This window comes from Candoia aspera, chromosome 1 (assembly GCF_035149785.1).
Source record: "Candoia aspera isolate rCanAsp1 chromosome 1, rCanAsp1.hap2, whole genome shotgun sequence".
NCBI classification, from domain to species: Eukaryota; Metazoa; Chordata; class Lepidosauria; order Squamata; family Boidae; genus Candoia; species Candoia aspera.
In genome coordinates this window covers 21,331,336-21,358,133 of record NC_086153.1, presented here as the reverse complement: position 1 = coordinate 21,358,133, position 26,798 = coordinate 21,331,336, and the positions used below count along the sequence as shown (strand labels likewise).

Here is a 26,798-nt window from a genome sequence, read left to right as displayed (position 1 = left end):
CCAAACCACTCCAGCACTTTGAAAAGTGGCCCAAGCACCTTCCAATTGTGGCACATGCTGAGAAACAGACAGTGGCAGCCATTTTGATGGTGGCACAGCTATACCAGCGTCCTGTCCACATCTGCCACGTGGCCCGCAAGGAAGAGGTGAGCGGTTCTTGGGAATAAGCTTAAAAGATAAGGGTGTATATTCAGGGAAGGTCCATGAACACAAAGCCAGAAATTGTCTTTGAAGACTTTTCTTCTCCCAGCCAAATAATGCATTATCTCTGGTATGGCCAGAGAGCAAATGACTTGCAAGACCTCTGGTGTCTTTATTGAAACCCTTGAGATGAACCTGGATGAAAATTCCAGAGGTAACATTGCTGTGGGTATATGCTGGGAAGGACAGGTTCCCACATCTCTTCTCTTCACAGATCCTGATCATCAAAGCAGCAAAGCAGAAAGGCATTGAGGTGACCTGTGAGGTGGCTCCCCATCACCTCTTTCTCTGCCAGGAAGATCTAAGGCGTATTGGGGAAGGCCGGGGTCAGGTGCGGCCCATGTTGGGCACCCGCGAAGACTTGGAGTCCCTTTGGGACAACTTGGACATCATTGACTGCTTTGCTACAGACCATGGTAAGTGTGACTTAGCTTAGATTGCAGGAGAGCTTCGGCCTCAGGACATGTCCAAAAGAGATTTCAACTGTGGATAGCATCCTACTGGGCCTCTTATTTCTGGGAGTGCAGAAGAGTGTATGGGGCTGGCAGGGGAAGGCAAGCCTGCCTATTATACCCAGTACCAGTGGACAGAGCTGCAGTATGAAAGCTTCTCCTTTGCCATATCCTTTTTTTCCCTCCTTCCAGCTCCACACACACTGGAGGAGAAGCTTGGGAAGGACCCTCCCCCAGGCTTCCCAGGTCTGGAGACTATGCTGCCCCTGCTGCTTACAGCAGTTTCCGAGGGGCGCCTCACCGTGGAAGATATTGTCAAGCGCCTGTATGAGAATCCCCGGCGCATATTTGGATTGCCTGTGCAGGAAGACACATACATTGAGGTGGGGCTGTTGTTGCAGAAGGGCCTTGAGGGGAGAATCTTAGAGCCCTGTCAAAGCTGGCCTCCTTGCCTTATCTCTGTTTTATTGGGAAAATCACTGCCAGAAAGCTTTCTCTGGCCATAAAGCCATGGCTGTGTGCTCAGTGGCGTGGACTTCCAACCCCTGCCAGTACCAGCAGCTGTTCTTTCTAAGTTGTTATGTCTTCTGGCAGGTGGATCTGGAGCAGGAGTGGCTGGTGCCAACCCATACAGCCTTCAGCAAATCCCAGTGGACACCTTTTGAAGGGATGCGAGTGAAGGGGACTGTACGTCGTGTCATCCTCCGTGGAGAAGTGGCTTATATTGATGGACAGGTAAATACAGAGCAGCTGAGGAAGCGGGTGTAGAAAAAAAGTATTTCCTTTACCTTCTTAAAGGAATCCTCTGTGGCCCCTTTGGCTACCTCCTCTGTATGAAGTTTTGATGCCCGAGGGGTTAGGCCTGACATGAGTGTTTTGTGTTATATAGGTTCTCGTACCCCCAGGTTATGGGCAGGATGTGCGAAAGTGGCCATGCACAGTACCTCTCCCAGCACCAGCCAAAGAGATCCTGAAGGTAAGTGCTGGAACTCAACTAAGAAGGCACAAAGGTGGGTGATGCTTGGGAGCAGATGGATAAATGGACAAAGGTGGGCAATTTGGAAGATGCTGTTGCATGAAAGGGTGAACTACTCCCTAAGCTCCTATTGCTTAGTTTCTCCCATCTTGCAGACACCGGAGCGTCCTCATACCACTATGCAAACAGAGACCTTTCGTGGCCGTGCGTCTAGTCCCCGGCGAGCTGGTCCAGTGGGAGATGCACGATTCTACTTGGCCCCCCGCATCCATCGTGCCTCAGATCCTGGGCTGCCAGGTAATGGATGGAAGGGTGCCTGGAATGGATTCCTTTCTGGGGCAGGAGTTTAGGGAAGGAGGGCTGGAGCTGTGGCTGTGGCAAGCTGTCTCCACTAGTCTGTAATTCCTGTCCCCTTCCTTTGGCTAGCTGATGATCTCAGGGAAAGAGCTGTCAAAAAGGCACCTGAGCCAGGTGAGTTCTTCCTCCCCCAGATTCGGACTGCTGCTACCCTCTCTCTGGTGATCTTTTCGAATCATGTTGTTCGTTCTAAGTAGCCTTGTGGAAAGAGCTTCTTGTTTAAATTCAGATACAGCCATGTAGAGTTCAGTCTCTTGCAGCATTTCTCCATGGGCAGGTTTGTTGAAGGATAAGTCAGGAGGGGAGAAGTTGGTTGCTGTGCTAGGACCGGAAAGGGACTCTGCTTGGAATTTTATATCAGATGGGACTCTGTAGGGCAGGGAGGCCAAGGTATGGCTAATGGCCTTAATATTTTTTTTAATGTTGATTGTAACATGGTAGTAAGCAATGCTTTATCCCTGCCACATTGCACATTAACTAATGACAGGCAAACTAATCAAAAACCTCCCACTGATTTAGGCTTACTAGAAATCTTCTATAAACTTAGAACAATGTTTTTAATCCTGGCCTGGCTGAAACAGCTTAGTTCCTCTTCTTATGAAACAAATCCATTAAAAGGATCCCATTTTCTACTATCTCATTTGACAAAGTTAGTTTAGCCACCATGATCAAATCTCAGAACTGACTTTTTCATTTTTAAATGATATTCTAAGATTGACTAATTCTTACACTTTGCCTATTGTGTCAGTTAATTGAACATAATCTGAATATAGGCAAAACACCATTTGGTCCCATGTTTTTAAAAGTTGAGGTTCTACAGAGTTGTTCTGCTGGTGTTTGTCCTATTACCAAAAAAAGTTCCTCCAAACTTTTCCTTTTTTTTTTTTTTTTTGGCTTGGGACCTGTGCCCATGTAGGGCTTGGGCAGACAATGCTTTCTATCCTGGTTACTCTAATGCAGAGTTTCTCCACCTTGGCCACTTGAAGATGTGTGGGCTTCAATTCCTAGAATTCCCTAGCCAGCTGTTTCATGCTGGATGGGGAATTCTGGGAGTTGAAGTCCACACATCTACAAGTGGCCACGGTGGAGAAACATTGCTCTAATGAATGATGATGGCTTAGAATGAAGGCTTTCAGGGAAGGAAGGAATTGGAGGAACAGCCCCCAAAGTAGAGAAGGATAAGCAAAAAAGGCAAAAGAGAGACAGAGACAGATCCCTCACACTTTCTCTTGCGTATTCTGCTTGAAGTGCTGATCTTTTTTCTTTGCTCTTTAGACCTGTCCTTGGTCCAGGATGGCCCATTATACTTTGCTGGCCCATTACCCAGACAGACATCTCCCCAGAGTTTGCCACACCCTCAGACCTCACCATTCCTTCATCCTCTTGTGGGGCAGCACATACTGTCAGTCAAACAGTTCACAAAGGGCCAGGTATTTGCATACGGTTTCTTTCTCCTATATTCTGGTTTCTGTGCTCATGGAGTTCCTGAACTCCAGTTCCTGAGCTCCCTTCCCACAACATGCTCCTCTTCTTTGCTACAGATGTCTCACTTGTTCAATGTCGCACACAACCTGCGCATGATGGTGCAAAAAGAGCGCAGTCTTGACATCCTCAAGGTGAGGAAAAAGTTGACTTGGGGGCAATTGGAGTCAGATTTTGGGAGGGCAGGAGAAACCACGATACTGAACCAGAGCTACTTTTGCACAGGGGAAAGTGATGGCCTCCATGTTCTACGAGGCAAGCACACGGACCAGCAGCTCCTTTTCTGCAGCCATGTACCGTCTGGGTGGCTCTGTGCTCCCCTTTTCCGAGGCTACCTCATCCTGCCAAAAGGGAGAGTCTCTGGCAGACTCAGTCCAGACCATGAGCTGCTATGCTGATGTTGTTGTCCTGAGGCATCCCCAGCCAGGTGCAGTGGAGGTAAAGTTTGGCAAGAGATTAAATAAGAGATTGCATGGTGAAGGAGTGATGGTGGCAATATGTTCATGAGATGGTCTAAGTTCAGAGAAAGCAGCAAGCCTGTCTCCCCTCCCTTTCTTTCTCATCTGGGTCTTTTGGTGCATTTTGCCTTCATGATAGAGGCCATTAGTTTTCTTAGACTTTAAATATGTGTTTCAGAAATCTGTGACAGATTTTATTGATTGTAAATGTAAAATCAGGGATCTGGTTCTCAAGATGCCTTCAAAAGCACCTTCTGTAGAAGATGCTCTTTTTTACTCTCCTGCACTGCTTGATCTCACCTTCTGGCTTCCAACAAATCCTATCTGTGAGCAGCTGAATCACACCAGGGGTCTGTTTCTCTGTTTCTATACACTGTACCAAATACAGTTTCTGCACCAGTGCAGTTCATACCGCTGTAGGGAAAGCATGGTTCCACCACCTGCATCAATTATTTGGCCTCGATGGACTATGGTCTGACCCCAAATCACTAAAATTGTGATATTGGCAAAAAAGGGAGAAGTCTGGCCTGCTGAGTGTAGCTGGGAGTTGGTGGGGCTTTAGATAGCATGACCAAAATATTGAGACCTGAGCTTGGGTCTAAAAGTACCAATGCAACAAATACCATGTGTGACTTTAGGGAGATGATCCCAGACAATCTGATTTTAGTTTCCCAGAAGAAAATGATTGGGAATCACTGAGGCCCAATTTGCTGGTTTTTGGTTAAGAACAACTTTCTTGGAAGCTGCAAAGGGCTTTCAGGACTGAATGAAGACATGAGGCAAATGCTAACTTTAATAGCGTGTTCCCCTCCCATCTTTATACCAGCTGGCTGCCAAACATTGCCGCAAACCTGTGATCAATGCAGGTGATGGAGTTGGAGAACACCCCACTCAAGGTCTGCTGGACATCTTCACCATCCGTGAGGAATTGGGCACCGTCAATGGCATGACGGTAAGGTGCCTGACGTGGTGTCTCCTGATGCACAAGAGAAGATGTGGGCTGATGCTGGTAGTTTTGTCTGCTTGCTTGCTTTCCACAGGTCAGAAAACCTCATTATCTTCTTCCATCTTTCCCAGATCACCATGGTGGGAGACCTGAAGCACGGGCGCACGGTCCACTCTCTGGCCCGCCTTCTGACCTTGTACCGTGTCAGCTTGCGTTACGTCACTCCACCCAACCTGCGCATGCCCTCTGATATCTTCCACTACGTAGCCTCCAAGGGAATCAAGCAGGTGAAGATGGGTGGGGTGGGAAATTTACTATCATGGGTTCCTGGTCCCTTTCTTATCTTGCTGCTGACTGCTTCCTTCTTATACTCCACTTCTTTCTCAGGAGGAGTTTGAGAACATTGAGGAGGCTCTGCCAGACACAGATGTGCTTTACATGACTCGCATCCAGAAGGAGCGCTTTGCCTCAGCCCAGGAATATGAGATGGTAGGTGAAAGCACACAGATGAACTATCCTCCAAGATAGTTGCACCAAGTGGCTGGATTCACACTTTGCCCTAAGCGCTGGTTTATTTCAACATTCTTTTCTTGAACAAGCTATAACTAAATGGCTCCCAGAATTATTTTCTGAGGTTTCTGCATTTAATGTGTGTATGAGTCTCTTGTCCCAGCCAGCAGTGCAAGGAGCTGTGTTTCCCCTCATCTTCAGAATATATTCTGGTAGAAGAAGAGAAACAGTGTTCTTGCCCTTTTATTGAGCCAGATTCTCTGCTTTCTAGCTAAGGTCACACTTGCTGGATGCATATGACGTTGTAGACTAGGCTAAAGTGGTTCAGTTTCTTGTGTTGTTTCAGACCTCATTTACTTTTGATTTATTTGAGAACCATACAAAATTGCCTAGTTTGTATGTCAGTTTGGCAGATCCTGGGCTTGGTGTCTTCATGTGCCCAGTGGGTTGAATCCATGTTTTCCAAGGCCTCAAAATGTGGAATGTCTAGCTAAACTCATTTTCTGGATCCTGAGTACTTGGAGCAACACAAAATAGGCTGAGTATCTTGAAACCACCTGTAAATGGGCACTTGGAAATGGGCAGTTTCCTTGGAAATGGGATAGAGCTGCTAGCAACCAAGAACTCATTCAGGTCTTTTCTCTCTAGTGTTTCGGACAGTTTATCTTGACACCGCATATCATGACCCGGGCCAAGAAGAAGATGGTGGTGATGCACCCAATGCCCCGTGTCAACGAAATCAGGTGCGAAGGGGCTGGCCCTGGCTCAGTTCATATAAGTGTGTTCCCCTGGAATACAAAATATGCTACATTTGGGTAAGATTTTCTTCCAGGAGTTTCCCACCCAGCCTACATGCACAAAAGGATCAGTCCTTGATGCTGGGGGAATGGTAAGCAACAGCTCACCTTTATCTCCATCTGAAAGTAGTACAAAATGTTACTTCTGGTCAAATTAAAACTCCTGGGTTGTTAAGAGTACTATGGATGTCAGAACTCTTGGTTCAGAAAGTCCTACCAAACACAAGCATTCTGTATCATCAAAGTACCATTCTTATTGAATAAAGCAGTGGTCTTACACAGGAGACTGGGCATGGGAGGAGAGGGGAAGCTTCTGCAGATTTGGTGGCGGTGAGTGATAATCGTTATCCTGGCATCTCTTTCCAGTGTGGAAGTGGACTCGGACCCCCGCGCAGCCTACTTCCGGCAGGCAGAGAATGGCATGTACATCCGCATGGCGCTCTTGGCCACTGTGCTTGGTCGGTACTGATCCTTATTTGCTGCAGCCCAGACTGGACAAGATGGGGGGGTTACATTTTGGTCCCTCAGTCAGCTGTCTCCCCTCAGCTGCAAGCTGGTACTACTTGACTGGGTTTATGCTCACTTTGTGCTACCAAAGACCAAATAATACGCTTGGCAGGCAGGCTTTCTGCCAGAGACACTGGGGCTGGCAGAGCAAGAATCAGGAGCTCAGGAAAGTTTGCTTGCTTCTTTCTTCTTTCTTCCTCTTCAGCTCTTGGCTTCCACAGCCCTGTTTCTGGAATTTGTGCTAGGGGATGCATTGCCTGATACAATTCCTCATTCTCTAGGTCCTAGCTCTACTTTAGTTGGATCCAAGTTTTATCGAATTGCTGTTCCTCTCATTTGGATGCCATCCATTGGGCAAAAGGAAGGGAGGGTTGCCCATTTGTCAGTGGCTGTGTAGAATGCCACGGCAGTTTTTTTCAAGGCTGTGAAGCAGTCCTGGCTATCATGTGAGCATTCTGCTCATCTGTGAACCAAACTGATGCCTTTGGGACTTTTTTTTTTTTTTAAGAAAAATTAAAATGTTGAATACAACCTGTGCTGATTGCTTGTATTTTGGGGAGCTGTTCAAAATGAAGTTGAATATATGTCCTATTGCGAATCAATGAAAGAGAAAGGGTGACCCTTTCATACCCAGAGAGGCTGTTTGCAAAGAAAGAAATGCAGGCAGGCACTGCCAGATGGGCAACAGCACACTGGATTTATTTATTTTATTTATTTATTTAGCACATTTTTCCACCGCCCATCTCAAACATGACTCTGGGCGGCTTACAATACATTAAAACAACAATGGTTCATATCAATAAAAACACTATAAAATATAAATATACAATATAAAAACTCTAAAAATATATAAGTATTATAAAATATATAAGGTAAAAAGCTAAAACCCAAGATGGAAGATGTTCAAATTCCCCTGGGCCGTATTATGGCTCCAGCCACCCCCCATGACAAACTGTCCCCTCTTCCGCCCCAAGCTAGGTGGCACAGCCATGTCTTAAGCCCCTTCCAGAAGACCGGGAGCGTAGGGGCTTGCCTTATCTCTGGGGGTAGCTTATTCCAAAGGGCAGGAACTATGGCAGAGAAGGCCCTCCTCCTGGACCTTGCCAATCGACACTCTCTCTTGGACAGGGTTTGCAACATGCCCTCTCTGCCAGACCAGGTGGGACGGGTTGATGTAATGGGGGTGAGGCGGTCCCTCAGGTAGCCTGGCCCCATGCCATGCGGGGCTTTAAAGGTGATAACCAACACCTTGAATTGGACCTGGAAGCAAACTTGTACCCAGTGCAGCTCACAGAGCAACGGTGTTATATGGGCCGCCTTCGGGGCTTCCAAAACTGCTCGTGCAACCGCATTCTGGACCAGTTGTAGCTTCCAGATACTCTTCAAGGGTAGCCCCACGTAGAGCACATTGCAGTAGTCTATACGGGAGATGACCAGGGCATGAGTGACTGACTGGAGGAACTCCTGATCCAGGAAAGGGCATAACTGGCACACAACACGAAGTTGGGCAAAGGCTCCCCTGGCCACGGCTGCCACCTGCTCTTTGAGCAGGAGCTGTGAGTCCAGGAGAACCCTCAGGTTACACACCGGGTCTGTCTCGGGCAGTGTGACCCCATCCAGAACCAAAGATGGTAAGTTCCCGGATACCAAGGAGTCCCCAACCCACAGCCACTCCATCTTACCAGGGTTCAGCCAAAGCCTGTTGTTCCCCATCCAGGCCCCCACAGCCCCTAGGCACCTGGCGAGGGTGGTCACAACATCACTTACTTCACCCGGGATGGAGATATATAATTGAGTATCATCAGCATATTGATGATGCCTCATCCCGTGGTGATGGATGATCTCACCCAGCAGTTTCATGTAGATGTTGGAGAGGAGAGAGAACCGAACCCTGTGGCACCCCACAAAGGAGGGGCCACGGGTTGGAACTCTCACTCCCTATTACCACCGATTGGGACCGGCCCTTGAGGAAGATGAACCAACAGAAGACCACGCTGCCCACCCCCAACTCCCTGAGCCAACCCAAAAGGATAATATGGTTGATGGTATCAAAAGCTGCTGAGAGGTCAAGAAGAGCAAGGATGAATGCACTGCCCCCATCCTGCTCCCACCAGAGATCATCGAAAAGTGTGACTAAAGCTGTTTCTGTCCCATATCCAGGCCTGAAACCCGACTGAAAAGGGTCTAGGTAATCTGTTTCATCCAGGATCCTCTGGAGCTGCAATGCCACCACTTTCTCAACCACCTTCCCTAAAAAGGGGAGGTGAGAAACTGAATGAAAATTGTCCAGCACGGTGGGATCCAGTGATGGTTTCTTGAGGGGGCGCACCAGTGCCTCTTTAAAAGCAACTGGGAACACTCCCTCCTCCAAAGATGAATTCACCATCACCTGGACCCACCCACCCGTTACCTCCCGAGCTGCCTTCACCAGCCAGGAGGGACAGGGATCTAATTGACAAGTGGTCAATAAGAGGGATCTCATGTAATTCCTCTACAGCACTGTTTCTCAACCTCAGTAACATTTAAGATATGTGGACCTTAACTCCCAGAATTCCCCAGCCATCTTAAAGTTGCTGAGGTTGATCAATACTGCTTTACAGGAACGTATTTCCCATTATTTCTCAAGGAACAGCCAAAAATCCTACTGGTTCCCAGTCAGCTGCATTAACAGATGGAGAGCAAACTATCATTTCATTCTATCCAGGTTTGAGTACTACCTCACATTGAGTACTGTGTCCAGTTCAGGAAAGCCTATGTTAGAAGAAGGAAGGGCAAGCAACAAGCATAATTAGGGGACAGAAACTAAGTCTGTGAGAAGAGGTGAAGGACTTGGGTATGTTTAACCTTGAGAAAAGACAACTGAGAGGATACAATAGCCCATTTAAAATACCTGAAAGGACGTCCCATTCTGGATGCTGGACACGAAATGGGTTTCAGTTTCAGCAAGGGAGATTCTAATGGAATCTTCAGAGAAACTTGTTATGGAGCAATCTGATGTAGAACCAATTAGAGATGTGGTGGGCTCCCTTTGTTGGGATGTGCTTAGGCAGAAGAGAGAAAGCCATCTTTTTGGGGAGCTCTGGGTTCCTGAAATGGACTCAATTGTTTAAATTGCCTCTTCCAACCTTTCATTGTACCCTAGCTTCACACTTTATGCAAATGCAGTTGCTGTCTTTAACTGAGCTGAACTCAGTGGTGCTTCCTCTGTTTAAGGTTGGGTGTTCCTTGATGCATTGGAGACTACAGATGTGTAACCAGGAGACCAGGTAGTTCTGTCACTTCCTTTGCAATTGCACCTTCCAGGCTGCTAGTAGGATGGGTGAGAAACCCCTTCTTACTGTTCCACTCCAGCATTATCTAACCATGTGTGGTGCCTTCAGGCATAGCTGCCCCAGGATATCTCTCTTGCCCCCTTGAAAAGGGACAGCAGTATTGCAAGGTACAGTCTATACTGCCTGCTTTTATAAACATGCGAGTGCTAGAAGTGGCTTTCAAAACTCAAAGCAAATTTTAAAACACGTATCACTGACGTAGGGGAAATGTGTGTGTGTTTATTTTTTTTTAATTCAGCCGGTGAACTTCCCACACCAATCTGCATGTGTAGGACAGGCTTCGCTAATATTTTGGTGCTTTTTAAAACCCGTTATCAGATTGAGCCCATTTGCTGGAGGCCTGCCTTCTCATCCAGCGGGCAGCTCTGGACTGAGCAGAATCTGGAGTTTCGTTGGGAAGGAGTGAGGGGAGGAGTGGTCCTTTCAAAGGTGTACCAGAAAGAGCATCTCCACTACTGGAATCACAGATCCACAGAGATTTTTTAAAATGTTCAAGAACCCTAATCTCTGGCTAGGGAATTTTTAATTCCTTAGGAGAAGACATGTTAGGGCAAAAATGCAAGGTGTCTGTGAATAGGAAACGGAGAAAAGTTATGAGCGGAGAAGTGAAGCGGCTGGAGCAGCATGAGAGCTTTTTCAAGAGTGAGGGACTGCACCCAGCGATGATTAATCAAGTCTGCTCACATGGTACAGTTGAGAACGGGAGAGAACCCATACAGCTTCTTCGTAGCGTCCAGTTTACTCTTCCACCCACAGGTTCCACGCCTTTCCGTCTTTATCGAAGGCCAGTCTTTTTGAATAGCCACTTCCAGCTCAGAGCGCCCTTTAACCTTGCTAGCCATTAGAACAGAACAAGGAGTTTGTCTGCCCTATCAGTCCATGCAAACACAAACAACTTATTTTTGGTGAGGCAGAGGAAACAAATCGCTGACGCTTAGAGCCAGCGGCGTTTAAAGCGTCTTTTGCATTTTTTCTAACTGCACGAACAATTCCTTTTGAAACATTTCCAGTGAAGCCCCGTAAGACTCCTCTGCTTAATTCGTAGTTCTACTCGGGTTGTGGAGCACGCATATTTCCTCCCGCCCCTGTTTCTTTTCACCAATAGACTCTTGAGGAACGTTGCGCGTCATCTCTTGGCGCCTTGAGGTAATTTGAGACACGTGCCTACCTTATTGGCTTTATTCAAAGCCGGAAAGGCGTGAGAAAAATCGTTATTTATACGTGAGGCTGGGAAGTATATATACGACGTCCGTGCGTCCTCCGGCGGTAGGTGTTGTGAGGTGCAGGCAGGGAGTGGGTCTTTTCTTGTACCTGACCGTCGCGGGGGTTTGTAAGCTGCCTTGTGGTAGGATAACTTTCTCAAAGGTGAAAGGAAACTGGAAAGGAAACTAGGAGAGGCGAGTGTGCGGATAAAAAGGCATCCTAATTGGAATGTTCCGGTGAAATATATTAAAATAAAGAATAACGTGAGATGCTTTCTTTAAAAAAAACCTGTTTGACTTATGCAAACGCAGAGCTGAGTTACTGAGACCAGCAGACTGAGCATCAGTGGCAGGGTCGGTCTTAGATGTCTGTCATAATGGTCTTTTCCTGTGGTCATTTATTTTCTAATAAAAGTATAATTATTCCCAGGTAAACATACATACCATCAACACACTTCATGAGGACAAGAATAATGCTTTTCTATGTATGCAGTCATGATAATAGTGCAATTTAAATACATTTAATGTATGGAAACTGCACATAGTCAGAATATTTGTTTTTCATTGGAACTACTGTAACTTTATTAGATAAAAAGGAATAATGGCACAGCATGGAGTGACAGACAGAAGTATTTCATAGAAACCTAGAGTCGCAAGGAGCCATCTGAGTCATTGTAACAAATGTCTTACTTAGTGAAGAATCCAAAGTGAAGCTGTTTGGCCTCTGCTTGGACACATCCAGTGAAACAGGACCCATTAGTTCCATTGTCAAACATTTTTACTTTTCCAAACATTTACATTCATGAAGTAAAATACATGGCCTTTTGAAAAAAAGTGAGAGGCAACTTTATACAGTAAGGCCATTACAGTATGTTGAGGGTCTAACATTTCCTCACTGCAACGCTGTAGGGAATGGTACTGCTTCTAATAATAAGGCACTCTTGGGCAGAACTGTGCTCCAATGTCTTTTTCACTTTTCTGTACTGTAGAAGCTGCGGTAGATGACATGGCAACCTTTTGGAGAGCCTACCAGAGATTGATGGTCCAGCACCCCTGGAAGGTGCAAATCATCACAGCTGGTAAGAGATGATAAGGCCTATTAGCCTTGGGAAAGGAGCAGGGCACTTCCCCACTTCTCTGGATGCTTGCTGCCCTCCTTTATTCCCTCTCGTTGTTCACTGCTGCTGATTGATCACAGTCACTTCCTTTTGTGGTTCTTATAGCAGGAATCTAAAATACATAAATGTTCCTCAACTGACAGGTTTGTCTATTTCTGTCTTCTAGAGAGAATCACTGCACAAGCAACATTTTTGTTATCTTATATATTTATATTCAGTTATGGAATGTCTTTCTTAGGATAAGGTACAGTAAGACACATAAATGATTTAACAGTTGCTAAAATGAAAAGCATGCAATCACAATACAATAAAAAATAGCAACTGGTATAATATTAAACCTCCATTAAGTCTATAACTCAGGATCACAAACATAACACTTTGATAATGGGCAAATAATATCCTTAAAAACTATAAGCCAGAAAAAAACAATATTCAAAGGTCATCTAATTGGGTCTACTGCAAAGTGTAGAAGAGGCCCCTGCATTGTGAACAGCCAATAAAAAGACACTGCTATTGCAGAATCCTAAATGGTTTGTCCTCAGCCTTTTCCAGATCTCACTTCACTACTTATCCAGAGTTTAAAGGTTGGCAGGGTCTGAAACTTAGAAATTAGGAACTTGAAATTGAGGGGGTTTTTCTAATTATTACATTGATTTCCTCCCATTCCTCTGAGGAGGTCAAGGCAATATGTATTGGGTTATCCTACAATCCTTCAAACTAAGCCCAAGAGAAATTGATTGGATCATCATAACTTAGTAGTGAGATGAATATGTTTTTCATTCTCTGTGCATGCTGCCCCCCAAAGATGTTCTTATGGTGCTGGTTTCTCTGGGTATGCCTTGTGGAACTGTCTTGCTAGTTGTCTTGCCATGACATGTTGTGCCTGAACCCACTCTGGGTGTGAGAAATGTTTCCATTTTATGAGGTATTGTAGCGTACCTCTTTGCTTTCTTGGCGCTGGGGTTGGTGCGGTTTGTGCCCTCGGGCTCTCTCTGGGTGTCATTTTGGGGCATGCTGCTGCTTTGTGATCTTCCTTGCCGCACGTGAAGCATTGCCCTTTAGCGAAGCGTCTGTCCCGTTCCTCCTTCCATGGTTGGGGTCTCACCTTCGCCTGCCTTGCGCTGGTGCGTGGGGGTCTCGCTGCCTCCATCTGCTGCGTTTCCCTCCTTGCGTGGAGGAACGTGTCGTGAGCGTTCTCCGCTTCCCCTGCCAGCCGGATCCATCCCGTCAGGGAGCTGGGGTTGTCGCGGCCGAGTGCCCACCGGAGGACGTTTAAGTTGAGTCCGTGTTTGAACTTCTCAATCAGAGTTGATTGAGACCAAGTGTCCACTTTTCCGGCTAGGGCTTGGAACTCCATGGCATACTCTGCCACGGAGCGCGGGCTTTGTCTGAGTGTCTCCAGCGCCCTTTTCGCCTTTTCTTGCTCCAGGGGGTCCCTGAAGTGCAGCTCCAGCGCCTGCAGGAATTCTGTGCTGTCCTGCAGCGCCCGGGCACCTGATTGGCACAATTGGACGTACCAATCGGCGGCCCGACCTTTTAGTTTTATGGCCAGGGCATTGACTTTGCCCCTTTCAGTTCTGAAACAGGGACCCCATTCTTCGAGGTAGTACCTCGCGTTTGTCAGGAAAAAGGAGAGTTTAGAGGGGTCCCCGTCAAACTTTATGCCAAAGTCCTTGGCAGCTGTCCTAGTTTGGCTCCCGATGCCCTCTGTGTCATGCCTCGGGCTCTGCGGGGGCTGCTGCGGGTCGGGTTGTCTCCAAAGTTCTTGCGATGTTTGTGCCTCTCTCTGGGTCTCCTCACAAGTTATTCGACCCGTCGTCCGGGGGGGGGGGCGGGGCGTTCTCCCTCGGTCGAGCTCCTGGGTCCGGGCTCCGCGGTCGCCGCCGTCGTACGCCGGGTCGTCCCTTCGCCTCTCGTCCGGGCGCGTCTCCAGTCGTCGGGTGGGTTCCTGGGGCCGAGCTCCGCCGCCGCCGCCGCCGCCGTCGCCGAGGTCGTCCCGCCGTCTCTCGTCCGGGCGCGCCTCCGATCGGTGGGTGGGCTCCTGGGGTCGGGCTCCGCCGTGGTCGCCGCCATCCGCTGGGTATGCGCTCCGTCTCTCGCCCCGGGGCGTCTCCGGTCGTCGGGTGGGTTCCTTGGGCCGGGTTCCGCCGTCGCCGCCGCCACGCTCGCCCTGCCGCCTCTCGTCCGGGGGTGCCCCTGCGCTGCTTCCGCTGCGGGGTCCCTGCGCTGCCGTCAGCTGTTGGAGCATCAGCCGCATCGCCTGCATCCCTTCCTCCAGCGCGTCGAGCCTCGCCGCCGTCCACGGCCTCCCGCTGGGGTGCTCGCCACTCCGCCCGCTCTCACCGTTAGCCGTCGTGGAGGAGGACGGACCTTCCCTCGGTCCCTCCGCAGTGCCAGGCGCGCCCTCGCCTCCGTGCGCCCAGGGTGGCGGTTCGTCTCGCGCTTCCTCCGGGGTTGCCTGCGAGCCTGGAGAGGGTCCCCTCGTCTCCCCCCCGGTAACCCGCGGGCTCCGGGGCGCTGGGGTGGGTCCCCCCCCCAGCGCTTCCCCCCAGCTGGGTCCCATACTTACCGGGGCGTTCCATCGCCCGGACCTCAGCTGCATCCCGCCCAGGGGGAGCGGGGCTTCGTCGCCGGGCGCTGAAGGGTTGCTCTGCCTCGTTTCGGGGGTTTCCATACCTAGGTGGGTCCCTCACAAGCTTGTTGGATGGGTGCTAGGTAAAAAAATTTTTGAGGTTCCCGTTTTTATGTCAGGGTCAGTCTCACTCCGCAATAAGACACAGACTCACTTAATGGGTATTAAGGATTTCCGGTTTATTGGAAGGATGGCTGACAGAACGAAAAACGGAACGGGGTTGTGGGTGTGGAGGTGCCCCTTTTGTACCCTCTTGTAGTGCCCCAGGCTCCCCCACCCTGCATTGTCCCGATCCCTCTTGATGGGACCCTTGATGGGACCCTTGATGGCTGCCTGGGCGTTTTCCCGGTGTCTTCCTTTGTCTCTCAGCGTCGGTTGTGTCCTCCAGGGCACCAGGTGCGGCTTATCTCTGTTCCTCCGTCGTTCTTCTTTTCAGCTGCCTATGGGTCCATGGGTGTGGGTGGTTTTGGGTGCTTGTGTTAATCCCTAGTTTGATTATCTCCCTCCTCCAATTCCTAATGATCATGATCTCCGTTGTTAGGCTCTTTGTGCCTTGCAAAGAGGTCATGACACTGGCTTCTAAAAGATTGATGCTAAGACTTTGCTGATTGTGTTCACAAGAATATACTGTACTTAATATGGTCATTTACTGTAAATAAATGTATATATACTGTATATAAACAATATGGCATACTTGGTTAGTTTTAACCCTCTTTCCTTCCTTTCGTTTGGTGTGCTTTGCAAGCTCAGCATTTTTCATGGTTTAGTGTGTTGTGTAAACACAGAAAATGGGTTAAACTTGCTGAATCATTAGGGTTTGTCTCCTGAAAGGGTTTCTGATGCCTTTCACTGGGGCCACATTTCTATAGTACAGTTGCATAAATGGCTTTGACTAGCAGCCACCTACAGTATGTCAAGGATGCTGTTCTTCATATTCCCCTTGCAAAAACCCTCATTTCTTCTGGAGCAAAAAGCTGAGACTTAGAGAAATATCCCCAATATGAATAATTTTTCAGAGGCTTTCCCAATCCAGCATCTAAAGACCAAGCTTCAGAGACAAGATGGATTTCAAGGGGGGCAAATTTATTTGAATTGCTGCCTGTTAGATAGTCATTATCCCTTGAATCTCCATGCAAGCCTTTTGGTTTGCCCCATAGCAATGAATGCCTCCTATCCTACTGGTTTTCAGGAAGGCCATTAAAAATTAGTTATTCTAGCAGGCCATAGAGATTGGGATGTTTTAATGTTGTTCCCTCTGGCTTTGGAGTATTTGTCTAATGTAATTGATGTTCCCAGTGTTTATATATGTAGATTTTGATTTTCATACTGTAATTTGGATATTTTTTAAACTTGATTTAAGGATGTCAAATATGCATGCTGCTGAGTTAGCAACTGGAGCGGCATACAAGCCCACTGAATAAAATAAAAATTAAAATGATGGAGGAAAGTCAAATGTGATGTGAGAATCTTCCTTTCCCCTGCCCCCACCTCCAGGAATTCCTAGAACCATGTGGGCTGGCTGTGATAGGAAACAGAGTACCAGGTGAATTAGACCCCCTTAGGTGGATTTAACTGGAGAAGAATTCCTTTGATATAATGCTCTACATTTTAGTAGGAGAGAAGATGCAACTTCCCTGGAGGCAGGCACCAATCCCACTGTCCCTTGTCTTACGTATATCTGGGTTTATATTTATTGGAGGCAGGAACCTCCTCTTTCCTCTGAGGAGGTGCACCCCAATATTTCAATATTTGAAAAAGACAGTGGCTTCTGCTTTTGTCCTACTATGAATGTTCCAATAAAATGAAATTATTCCAAGATACACATCCCAAGAGAAGGCAGTCCTCTGCACTGAGTCCATTATAGAAGGCAAACTCTATATAGAAGGGCAGTTCTCAGATGAGGGGGAAAGGAATAGGGTGGAACTGCCTTGCTTAAGTGATAGTAATCCCCACTCCAAAGTCTTCACTTAAGAATCTAGGCTTTGCTTCTGAACCGTTGGTCTTGCTATCAGAAGTGGTAATTCAGGACTTTGTACATACCTGTTAGAAAATAGGCTCTTAGTCAGTTGGAGACTCTTCCAGAAGTGCATGCCATGAATTGTGAGGGAACTTGCCCCAGCCCAGTACTGCACATTATGCACAAATTTTTAGTTACTTCACATATATCACCAGATCTTTAGGTTACATTACTACACTGAACCACAAAGTAACCAACCGGATTTTAGTTTAGCAAGCTGTACATATGCAGACTATATGGTCAGCTGAAGTTTAATTATATTTGCAAACTCAGAACATTGGGCTAGTAGGGTAGACCATAGTTAACTTAACCATGCAAACAGAGCCAACCTTTTTTTCCCCATAAATATAAAGAAATTGCACTTGGATTGTTCTTTCTGGCAAGTCCTTGAGTGCCGCGTATGTCTCCTGTGTACAGAGAGCAGAAGAAGCTCAGCATCTTTGTGTTTTCTACTCAGGAGTCAATTTTATTTATCAGTTATGGAGCATAGCTTGGTACTCTGAATAGAAGTGATGCCACTGTAAGCAATTCCAACATTTTATGGGATGAGGGATGGAGGGCTAAGTAGCCCAGTGCAGTCAGACGGTGATGCTGGAGATAGGTAGAAAATTGAGAAGGCTTCCTAGCAAATAAGAGGGCAGATGTTCCCAATTCCAGTGCACAGCAGGTAGGCTGGGCATAGCCTTTCAAATAATTAAGTAGACTGCCTCACCACCAGGACTGCACCTCTACGCAACAGGGCCAGCTCTCAGTACTAGTTTATTGTTGCTGTTGGTTCCTCAGTGGCTGTGTGCATGCAAATCTGGTTAATTAATTAATCCATTTTCTGAGTTGCATAATTAACTAACCAATGAACTGATTTCACACAATATGCTAAACAACAACAACTAAGATAACATTAACTAAAATTTTGGCATGCTTTATGTGCTTGGTCTTTTCCTAATCTGCTTAGCTCTGAATTTGCACATTTAATTTACTACATTTAATTTCATTAAATGTGGACATACATAGCCATTGTGGATTTGCTTTTATTAAACAAGTGCTGGAACCATTGTGCTAATGCTTCTGTACTTGTTCCTGCATCTTTCCCCTCCCTAATTTTTCTTGCTGACAACTCCGTCACAGGGCCATCCATCAGGTATAATGGAATCTGCCTGTTTGTTGTAGGGGTGACTAGCAAGCAGAGTTGGCAGCCCCCCAAAGTTCCATGTGGGTGAAGTCATCGCCCAGAGAGTCGTCAGTCTCTGTGGTGTAGCTGGCATTGAGAGAGACTCATCCCATTACACTTAGCAGCCCTGCCAGCTGCATCACTCAGGTGCCACCCCCACCTTGTATACATGAATGAATGGATGGATGGATCAGGGAAAGCACATTTGCTTCCAGTAGCTGTGTATTTATCAATGAATGAGTTGGGAAGCTGAGCCAACACTACGTTTCTGATACTGCAGCTAAAGAAAGTGGTTCCTCTCTCTTTGGGACTAAATATCCCACCCAAGCAAGTCTGCAGAGCTGAACAAGAGAATCTCAAATACTAAAAGGGGTAGTCCTTAATGTGGGCAACACTTGAAAGACTGATCATTAGTTTCCTATCAGCAATCGAATTCTGCAGCATCTGCCTTGCCTTCATTTTCTGCTCCAGGGGTGTATTATTTCTTCCTCAACTTCTAGTCCACTCCACTTCTTGTATGTTTGTACTGTGGGGGAGGAAACTTGCCCTGACTGTCTCTGGTGGTTTCATAGTGCTCTGTCATCCTTCTGCCTAGTGTTCCTTCCCTGTTTGGCATAAATTACATGTGGTATTTGTTCCTCTGGACAAGCCTTTCTGAAGTATTACCCCAGCACCTAACGATTTTTCTCTGGTTTGTTTTTTCTGCAATGTGATGGCTCTCATTTAATGGAGCTGATCAGTAGCTGAGACAGATAAATTTGTCTGGAAAGCCAAGAAATCACTTTGTATTTCTGGCAGATTCCTGAGAGTCTGAGACTCAAGCATAGAGAGGAAACGGAGACAGCTTCTGTACAAGCAGCACTTACTCTAGCTGGATCTCCTCTTTTGCCCTTGACTCTCAGCACTTGCTGCACCTTTCCAGTCAGCTCTGAGGGAAGGAGAGACTGGCAGCTCTTCCAAGCATTGTGGCTTATTTCTCTGCCAGCTGGCTAGATCTAGCCCAAGGAGGGAGGCTTGACGTCAAGAGTTGTTGGCAGAGACTTTTGGAAGTCAAATGCTCTACCCCCACCCCACCCCCAGACTAGACTTCAGTAAAGAGTAAGACGTGATTTGGACCCATGTCTGTTGTCTCAACTTCTGCACCAGAGCAATGGGTAGCTTCCCCATATTTAGTCTTAGTGTTAGCAAGAACCTTTAAATTTCTCTTAGGTAAAGCAAAGGGAGAGTTCCTTTAACTAGGTGGTCTTGCACAGTTTTTATGGTAGGATCTTCAAACTCCCCTCCCCCCCATCCACCAATCTAAGCCTATACAAGCCTAGCAGAAAAGAATCACTCTTCTTTTACAGCCATGGGCTAGCTAGCACAATTGATCTGACACTTACCACTTACTGTCTTTTTTGAGAGCAAGGAGGAATCAACAGTCCTTGAGCTACCCATGCCCATTTCCATGTCCTTATTCAGGCATAAGGATCTAGCAGTGTGTGGAGGATTGGAACGTCAGGGACTTGGAAACATGGAGAGTAAAATATAGTTAGGAACTCACAAGAGTACTATTAGGAACCTTCTGTTAGGATTCAAGTTAGAAATCTGAAAGGTACTGGCTTGGTTTGCCCAGAGCAAGAAGCAACTAATTGAATTAGAACCCATGAAAGAAGAAGACAGCAGAGATAATATAGGTAAGGGAAAGATCACAGCCAGTTTGGTGCAGTGACCCAGTTTGGCGTAGTGGTCAAATCACCAGGCTAGAAACCAGGAGACTGTGAGTTCTAGTCCCACCTTAGGCACAAAGCCAGCTGGGTGACTCTGGGCCAGTCACTCACTCTCAGCCCTAGGAAGCAGGCAATGGCAAACCATTTCCAAAATCTTGCCAAGAAAACTGCAGAGACTTGTCCAGGCAGTTGCCAGGAGTCAACAATGACTTGAAGGCATCACACACACAAACACACACACACACTATATTACCATACAGTTTGTACGTATTCAAGCTTTGAAGTTTTAGGTTCTCTGGCATTGAGTAGAATATGGATTGAATCAGTGTTGAATTAATTTTGTATATAGGGACCCTTGTGGGTGCTGGAGACGTGATTTCACAGCAGGTGGTTGAAAGAAGAGGGCTCTCTGGGCACAGTGGCCGGCGGACCCTAAAAATGATGACCATTGGTTTTTGCCTTGTGGTAAGTGAAAACTATGGGTACTGAGAGGAAGGGGCACTCATCTTAGAGCTGAGTTGGATATATCTGCTCCAGCTGTCCTGATATAAGTGCAATGTCCAGACCTATTCCTTGAGCCAATAGCTGATTCTTCTGAGCCATATGGAAAGCAGAAGTAGGATACTCAAGCTCAGCATGGGAGCAGAAGCTGCTTAAATATAATCTCTGATGGCTACCTGTCAAACCTTTGCAGGGCCCAGTCGTTGGAGGCTGGTACCAGGTCCTGGATCGTCTGGTGCCAGGCAGAACCAGAGTGGCTGCACTCCAGAAGATGCTGCTGGATCAGGTTAGGGAAACCCTCATGAACCTGAGTGGTGGGAGGGGCACACACAATCATCCCTCAAAAAAATGGCTACCTACCTGCTTGTTAATTCTTTTGCTGCAGATTTTGAGGATTGAAAGAGCAAGCCATGACTTGAGTTATGGTCCCTATGTTATCTAACAATTTTTGCAACTTAGCTTTTTGCAGAAATTCCCTTCTTGTGCATCCCCTACATTACAGTGTGGTTACTGAGCTGGGAAAATAGTAACTGGCTGTACTTCAAGCATTTAAGCTGCAAGTTCTCAGCCTTCATCACTATGCTGTGTCTGGTTTTTGCTGTATTTGTTGGGGAAGAGCAAGATCCACTGGAGCCCTCAGTGGTATCTATATCTTCTTCCTGGAGGAGATCTTTTCTGTACTCCTTTCCTGCTTCACAGGCCAGGAATGCTTCATGTTTATTTCCTGAATCTCTCTTGTACCCCCATCCACATTTCACACAGATTGGATTTGCACCCTGCTTCCTTGCCTGCTTTCTGACTGTGGCAGGAACAGTCAATGGCTTATCCTTGGAAAAGAACTGGAGCAAGCTCAAGGAGGTAAGTTCCAAAGGAAGCATCAGGACAGATGTGTGGGTGCAGAGGTTTCAAAGAAGCTGAAGAAGCATTGCCTTACTGGGTTAAACCTCCTACCATTTCTTCTGCCATGCAAAAACGTACATATCTACCCATCACACTGTTCCATTGCAAATAAACAGCATTATATAAAGTGCAGGAAAAGAGTAAGAAGTAGTGAGCAAAAGAAATTAAAGGCAGGAGGTAAGAGGAAAGAAAATAAAATACACTGTAATTAAATCTAACCTTGCCACAAGCATTCCTTATACATTTACATGTATCTATAAATACATTAAACAGCCAAGGGATTATCACACATATCACATTTATGCCAAATATTAAACTATTCACTGAGCTTTTCATTTGTTTGTTCGTTGGTTTATACTTTGGTGCCACCTGACTTCAGGCCAACTCTGGGTGGATCACAGTATAAAACACAACAAATACTAACACAACAAAATAAATAGAAATACAATACAGTAAGGGGAATAAACAAAATGGCAAATCCAAACAACTTACTTATTTTTATGCGTGGTTTACTCACATCATATACTAGTCTTATGGCATTCAGCAGCCAACCTTCATCTATGTATTTGGGCAAAACATTCTATAATTCAAGCCTATGTATTTTCTCTAAACAAGCCTACAATAGGCTTCTTTCTCACATTCACACATCTTCCAATGACTGAAGAACGAACATCTGGCTTGCATAGTGTCCCTGTTGCAAAGCCACTCTGCACTTCCCCAATTTTGTCTCATTGAACCCTTTTAATCAGGTTTTTGCCAAGCAGCTTCCCAAGAACATGTAAGAAGCGAATCCCCCTGTAGTTTCTGTATTCACTCTGGCTGAGTGAATTGATTGGCCATCCATGCAAATGATTCTTTGAAAGTAGAACAAAGCCAACCATGGTCAGAGTTAATAAAGAAAGCTGCTGCTCTTAAACTTGCTATCAGGGCAGGTGAATATTCCTGATCTGGAAAGGGGAAGAAGTTCTCTAGGCCTGTGTTTTTCAACCTTGGCAACTTAAGATGGGTGGACTTCAACTCCCAGAATTCCCCAGTCAAAAGTTGCCAAGTTTGAAAAACACTGCTCTAGGCCAACCTCCTTTTCAAAGACAGGACCACCCAATATTTTGCAGAGTAGTCCCAAGCAGAGACAGAAATGGAGCAAGGAGAGGGGAGCTGTGTCATCAGGCTAGCCTGTTTTCCTCTCTCTCATAATATAGTACTTGATCATCCTGTGACACTTGAATGGGGAAGATTTTGAGTAGACAAAAGAAACTACTAATTGAGACTGCATGATTAAATTGTGAAATTCATAGAAGAGGAAGCAATTTAATTTCCCTCTAAAGCCTTTGAATTGCTTTCTCCTCTATGAATTTTTCAAATTGTTACTAGTCGGTCGTGGCATATTCATGTCCTGATCTTTATCCTCTCATTCTGAAGTTGTTTAATTCATTAGTGTAGAAACAGAATGTTAGACAATGTTAGACATTGTTACACTGTAAAGCTTTCTGGAGAACTTAAGAAAGCAGTGAGTAATCACAATGTACTAACAGCCAGAGAAAAAACCTCTCTACACGTTCTTTGTATTTGATGGATGGAAGCTCAAAGAAGACAGAGATGCATAGCTTCCACAGCAGCTTTAATTCCCACAAGGCTGCCTCACATACAAGATTCTGCCTTTTGAGCTGTGCCATCTTCTGTCACACTCTTGAGTGGCTTTTGTTTTATGTCTGTTTTTGTTCCTTGGTCAGTGGTCTGCCATATTCTGCCACGTGAGATTCCTGCCTGCCCCTCTCAGGGTGGCTGAGTCACACAGGGCAGGTCTGGTTAAGGGGCCACCTGTTTGGCACACATCTCCAGCATGTTATGAAAGCAGTATGATGCCTTAGCAAGATGCTTTCTGTTTGCTCTTCCTTGTTCAGCAAAGAATTGTCATGTCTTATGTTTGAGTGTACTATAACACTTTGTTTGCTAAGCAGTGATGAGTCATGAAGGATACATCTCCAAGAAGTCTGATGGGACCCATTCTTACAGAGGGAAAGGAAAGGGCTGATTGAGAAAGACCACCTATATCTTGGAAATACTGAAATAGGCAGGATCTGAAAGGAGTAATTACCCCAGAAATACCCCATGCCTCTACTTTCCTCTATGTCATTCCCAACCACATAGGAGCAGTTTTGGGTGATGGTGGAAAAGTGATAAGTGTAAAATGGATCATATTTGAAACATACCATTTCATATGCAAAATGGAGTTTTGAGCTCAAAATACTTCTAAACCAATCAATAAACAGCCCCTTTGCTCTCAAAATGATTCAAATTCAACTATTGACAAGAGTAGTTCCTGAGTCTCTTTGGGGTTGCTGATGCCTGACGGGATGGAGTGTCCGTCTACTGGGCTCCAATCTGTGTATAGCCCCTGCTGAAGTCAGGCTGTGCCCCCCTGCCTTGTCACTCTCCAGAGACATCATCCTGTCCCATCCCTTCAAGAATTCTGGATGGAGCAGAAAGAAATATTGATGGCACCCAACCTTTAAGTAGGGTTACCGTATCTCAACTGGAGAAATCCAGACGAGCACTAGATGGAAGTAAAGAAATATACATATTTGCTGCCATATAATGGTCATTTTGGTTCTTGGAGTGCAAATATAGTTGTCCTAATTTTGGATGATAGCTGACTTCTTTGTTTGCACCCTGGCATGGCAAAGGCGAGACTTCCCATTCAAGAATTGATGGAGGATTATAGGAAGGTGATGCAATGCTTGCTGAGTTGTGAGTATAGCTAGTCGTTCTGTTGCAGATCCTCCCTTGCTTTGAGTCTCATCTAGCCAAGGGCAGATGTATACAGCAAAGGAGAGATTTCCATCTCCTAAAAATGGGTAAATCATGGATAAAACAAACCCCAGCTTAACATAGTGTGTGAACATAATGCAGTGTGTGAACTCAGGTAGTGAGAAACAAGACAGTTCAGGGAGGCAGATTTAAACTTGACTTTAGGAAGAACTATCATCTGGCCATAGATCCTCTGAAAACTCCTCCTCCCTGGGATTTTTTCTCTTCCAAGACTGTTGGTATAAGTTCCTGAGAGTTGAACACATACAGCATCCCTACTTACCTGTCTGTCCTCTACTTTCTTGCAGGACTACACTGATGCCCTGATCACCAACTATTATGTGAGTGGCCTTTCTGATTCTCTTGGTTGGACTTGATATTCTTCCTCTGGACAGCAGCAGCCTTGCAGAGAGATTGTCTAGGAGGGGTTGCAGTAATCCAACTTCAGCTGTTGGATCTGGAGGAAGAGACTTGTTCCGTATTCTCCAGAGGCCCTGTAGAATTGCTTGGCCGTTCAGTTGGCCCAACCCTGTTCTGGTTGCTTCAGACTTCAGCTGTTGGATCCTCTCTTCCTATTTGGTGGGTGGGATGGAGCAGATGTGCTTCAGTGGCTGCTCTTGATCAGGAGTTTTTTCCAGTGGTGCTGTCTCTGCCTTTCAGATTTGGCCAGCGGTGCAGGTTGCTAACTTCTACTTCATCCCCTTGAACTACAGGTATAAACTGCCTTTCCTGCCTGAATTCCTTTACTTCTGACATTGCGTACATGCATGTGTGCACACAATGATCCCAAATGGGCAGTGTTGTTGTCCTTGACTTTTTCTTCTTTTTCTGACTCCAGACTTGCTGTGGTCCAGTGTGTTGCCATTATCTGGAATTCTTATCTTTCCTGGAAAGCCAATCAACTATAATCTGGCATGGGAAGACATGAAAACTTTGCTTAACCATATTAGAACGCCTGCAGATTTTCTTTACTCTGTTCTTCACTCATTGCAAACAGATGAACAACCCAGGACACGAACCATATACAACTGCGAAGATGCCCATCAGCCAGTGTATGCAACTGCACAAAGACGTAATCCTGAAAAGGCCTCAGCTGTTCCCTGAAAAGGAGAGTTGAGCAAAATAAACCTCTGCTCTGGTACTCTGCTATTAGCAGTTAAAGAATCAGACCAGCTACCACAGCTGCCTGAAGGAACGGAAGACATAGTGTGTTGTGGAACGCAGGAAATGCTGCAGTCATCTAGTTATTTGTCTGTAGAGTGTTTGGTAGGGCCTTGTAGGAAAACAGCTACTTTCTCTGAGCTATGTTTGCTGTCCTTTAGGAATGGAAGAAGCTGTTTTATGCCACAGGCCAGTTAAAGATTCTTAATGGCTACACATAGCACAAGTAAACTTGATTAGTGTTCCTTTGATTAATCCTCATTTAGCAACTGCCTTGTACAGTGACTGTTTGCAGTTATGACAGTGTTGAAAAAGTAACTTTGCGACCAATCTTTGCATTTACAACCTTCGCAGGTCTGTAAAGCAAAGGAAAACTGAAGTAAGATCATAAGTACAGTTGTGGTTTCACTTAGCGATCGCCTTGCTTAATGACAATTGCCAGTCCGAGTTGTGGTCACTAAATGAGGATTATCTGTATTTAGCTTTTTGGTAGCTTAGTGTGTCGTGTGAACCCAATCTTCAGTTAGTTTATGGTTTAGCGTATCATTTTAAGAAAGTGGGAATTCAGTAGCCAGACCAAGCATCCTGTGTAAATGTAGCTATGGAATCAGACCTTTGGTCCATCTTGCCTATTACTGTAAATAATTATTGTAGTGGCTTTTTAGGGTTTTAAGGCTATTTTTCCACTCTTGCTTTGGCATATCAAGAATTAGATCTGAGGCCTTCTGAATGCAAAGCATGTAGTCTATTGGTGAACTCACCTCTGAAATATTGGGATGCCGAGGGTCCAACTAATGTACTTAGCTGAGTTAGTTTTTGAAGAGAATTTGGAAAATTGATCAAGGAGAGATCTATCAGTGGCCATTTGCCATAATAACTGCAAGATACCTCCATATTCCAAACCAATCTTTCAGCAAGTTTCCACTGTTGGTGAGCATCAGATAAGAATGATTTAACTTCTAGGTTCTGTTTGAGAGCTTCTAAGGAATCAAAATGGCTGCTGTGAAAAATAGAATGCTTGGTCCAATCCAGCTGGGATCAATTCTTACAAAGTAGGCAATCACATGGAATACATTTATGGTGTAGTGGTTAAAGTGTTGGACTAGGAGTGGGAAGACCCAAATTCTAGTCTCCCATCAGCCATGGAAGCTCACTGAGTGATTTTGGGCCAGTTAGTTCATTCAGGCCAATCTACTGGTCAAGGTGGTGGCTGTGGGAGGAAAATAGGAGGGAACACTATGTACGCTGTCGTGAGCATCTGTACAAAAAGTGGTATATAAATCAAATGAATAAACCTAAATGTTTTCACTTTGAACTTTAGTTAAGTCAGATCTAGTAAGCCCTGGATATTGCTGTTCCCAAACAAGCAAGCAGTGCTTGCAAGCTCTGCAGCACCTAGTTACAGGACCAAATTGGTGCATCTGCACTGGTAGTGTATGACACTTGCATCCCTAATTATCCAGTGCAAAAGATTCTAAACTGGCTCAGAACTAATGAATTTACTGCACTGTTACTGTGTGAAAGTCACTATCCTTCAAACGACACAGGCTTTTAAAGAGAATGA

At 45.9% G+C, this 26,798-nt stretch overlaps 2 protein-coding genes across 6 annotated transcripts in view; both read left to right on the top strand.

Moving 5' to 3' along the window:
• The window catches only part of CAD (carbamoyl-phosphate synthetase 2, aspartate transcarbamylase, and dihydroorotase), a 35,219-nt gene extending 28,002 nt beyond the window's left edge, over positions 1-7,217 (top strand). For both annotated transcript variants that reach the window (XM_063299822.1, XM_063299816.1), the window contains 15 exons: positions 15-146; positions 416-617; positions 846-1,036; positions 1,248-1,388; positions 1,543-1,629; positions 1,785-1,926; positions 2,056-2,100; positions 3,262-3,416; positions 3,528-3,602; positions 3,694-3,906; positions 4,753-4,878; positions 5,004-5,159; positions 5,260-5,361; positions 6,031-6,125; positions 6,546-7,217. In XM_063299822.1, coding sequence (XP_063155892.1) covers positions 15-146; positions 416-617; positions 846-1,036; positions 1,248-1,388; positions 1,543-1,629; positions 1,785-1,926; positions 2,056-2,100; positions 3,262-3,416; positions 3,528-3,602; positions 3,694-3,906; positions 4,753-4,878; positions 5,004-5,159; positions 5,260-5,361; positions 6,031-6,125; positions 6,546-6,648 — 1,965 coding nt within the window. In that variant the 3' untranslated portion in view covers positions 6,649-7,217. The remainder of the gene's footprint in view (positions 1-14; positions 147-415; positions 618-845; positions 1,037-1,247; positions 1,389-1,542; positions 1,630-1,784; positions 1,927-2,055; positions 2,101-3,261; positions 3,417-3,527; positions 3,603-3,693; positions 3,907-4,752; positions 4,879-5,003; positions 5,160-5,259; positions 5,362-6,030; positions 6,126-6,545) is intronic.
• Positions 7,218-11,194: 3,977 nt separating this feature from the next.
• MPV17 (mitochondrial inner membrane protein MPV17) lies at positions 11,195-26,549 on the top strand. 4 transcript variants are annotated; one of them, XM_063299782.1, is made up of 8 exons: positions 11,195-11,298; positions 12,210-12,299; positions 20,214-20,329; positions 20,559-20,651; positions 21,128-21,223; positions 24,382-24,414; positions 24,734-24,786; positions 24,912-26,549. In XM_063299782.1, the coding sequence occupies exons 2-8, from the start codon at positions 12,227-12,229 to the stop codon at positions 24,979-24,981; spliced, it is 534 nt and encodes a 177-aa protein (XP_063155852.1). In that variant the 5' UTR covers positions 11,195-11,298; positions 12,210-12,226; the 3' UTR covers positions 24,982-26,549. The 4 variants fall into 4 exon arrangements, with proteins under 4 accessions (XP_063155852.1, XP_063155868.1, XP_063155877.1 ...); XM_063299790.1 differs by having other exon boundaries at positions 11,210-11,239; XM_063299798.1 differs by lacking the exon at positions 24,734-24,786.
• Positions 26,550-26,798: the final 249 nt, after the last annotated feature.

Bases quoted from the DNA above. Each gene is read 5' to 3' on its own strand.
- MPV17 (XM_063299782.1), top strand. From the start codon at position 12,227: ATGGCAACCTTTTGGAGAGCCTACCAGAGATTGATGGTCCAGCACCCC. The intron at 21,224-24,381 runs GTAAGTTCCAAA...ACTTTCTTGCAG, and splicing joins ACTGGAGCAAGCTCAAGGAG to GACTACACTGATGCCCTGAT. The intron at 24,787-24,911 runs GTATAAACTGCC...TTCTGACTCCAG, and splicing joins TTCATCCCCTTGAACTACAG to ACTTGCTGTGGTCCAGTGTG.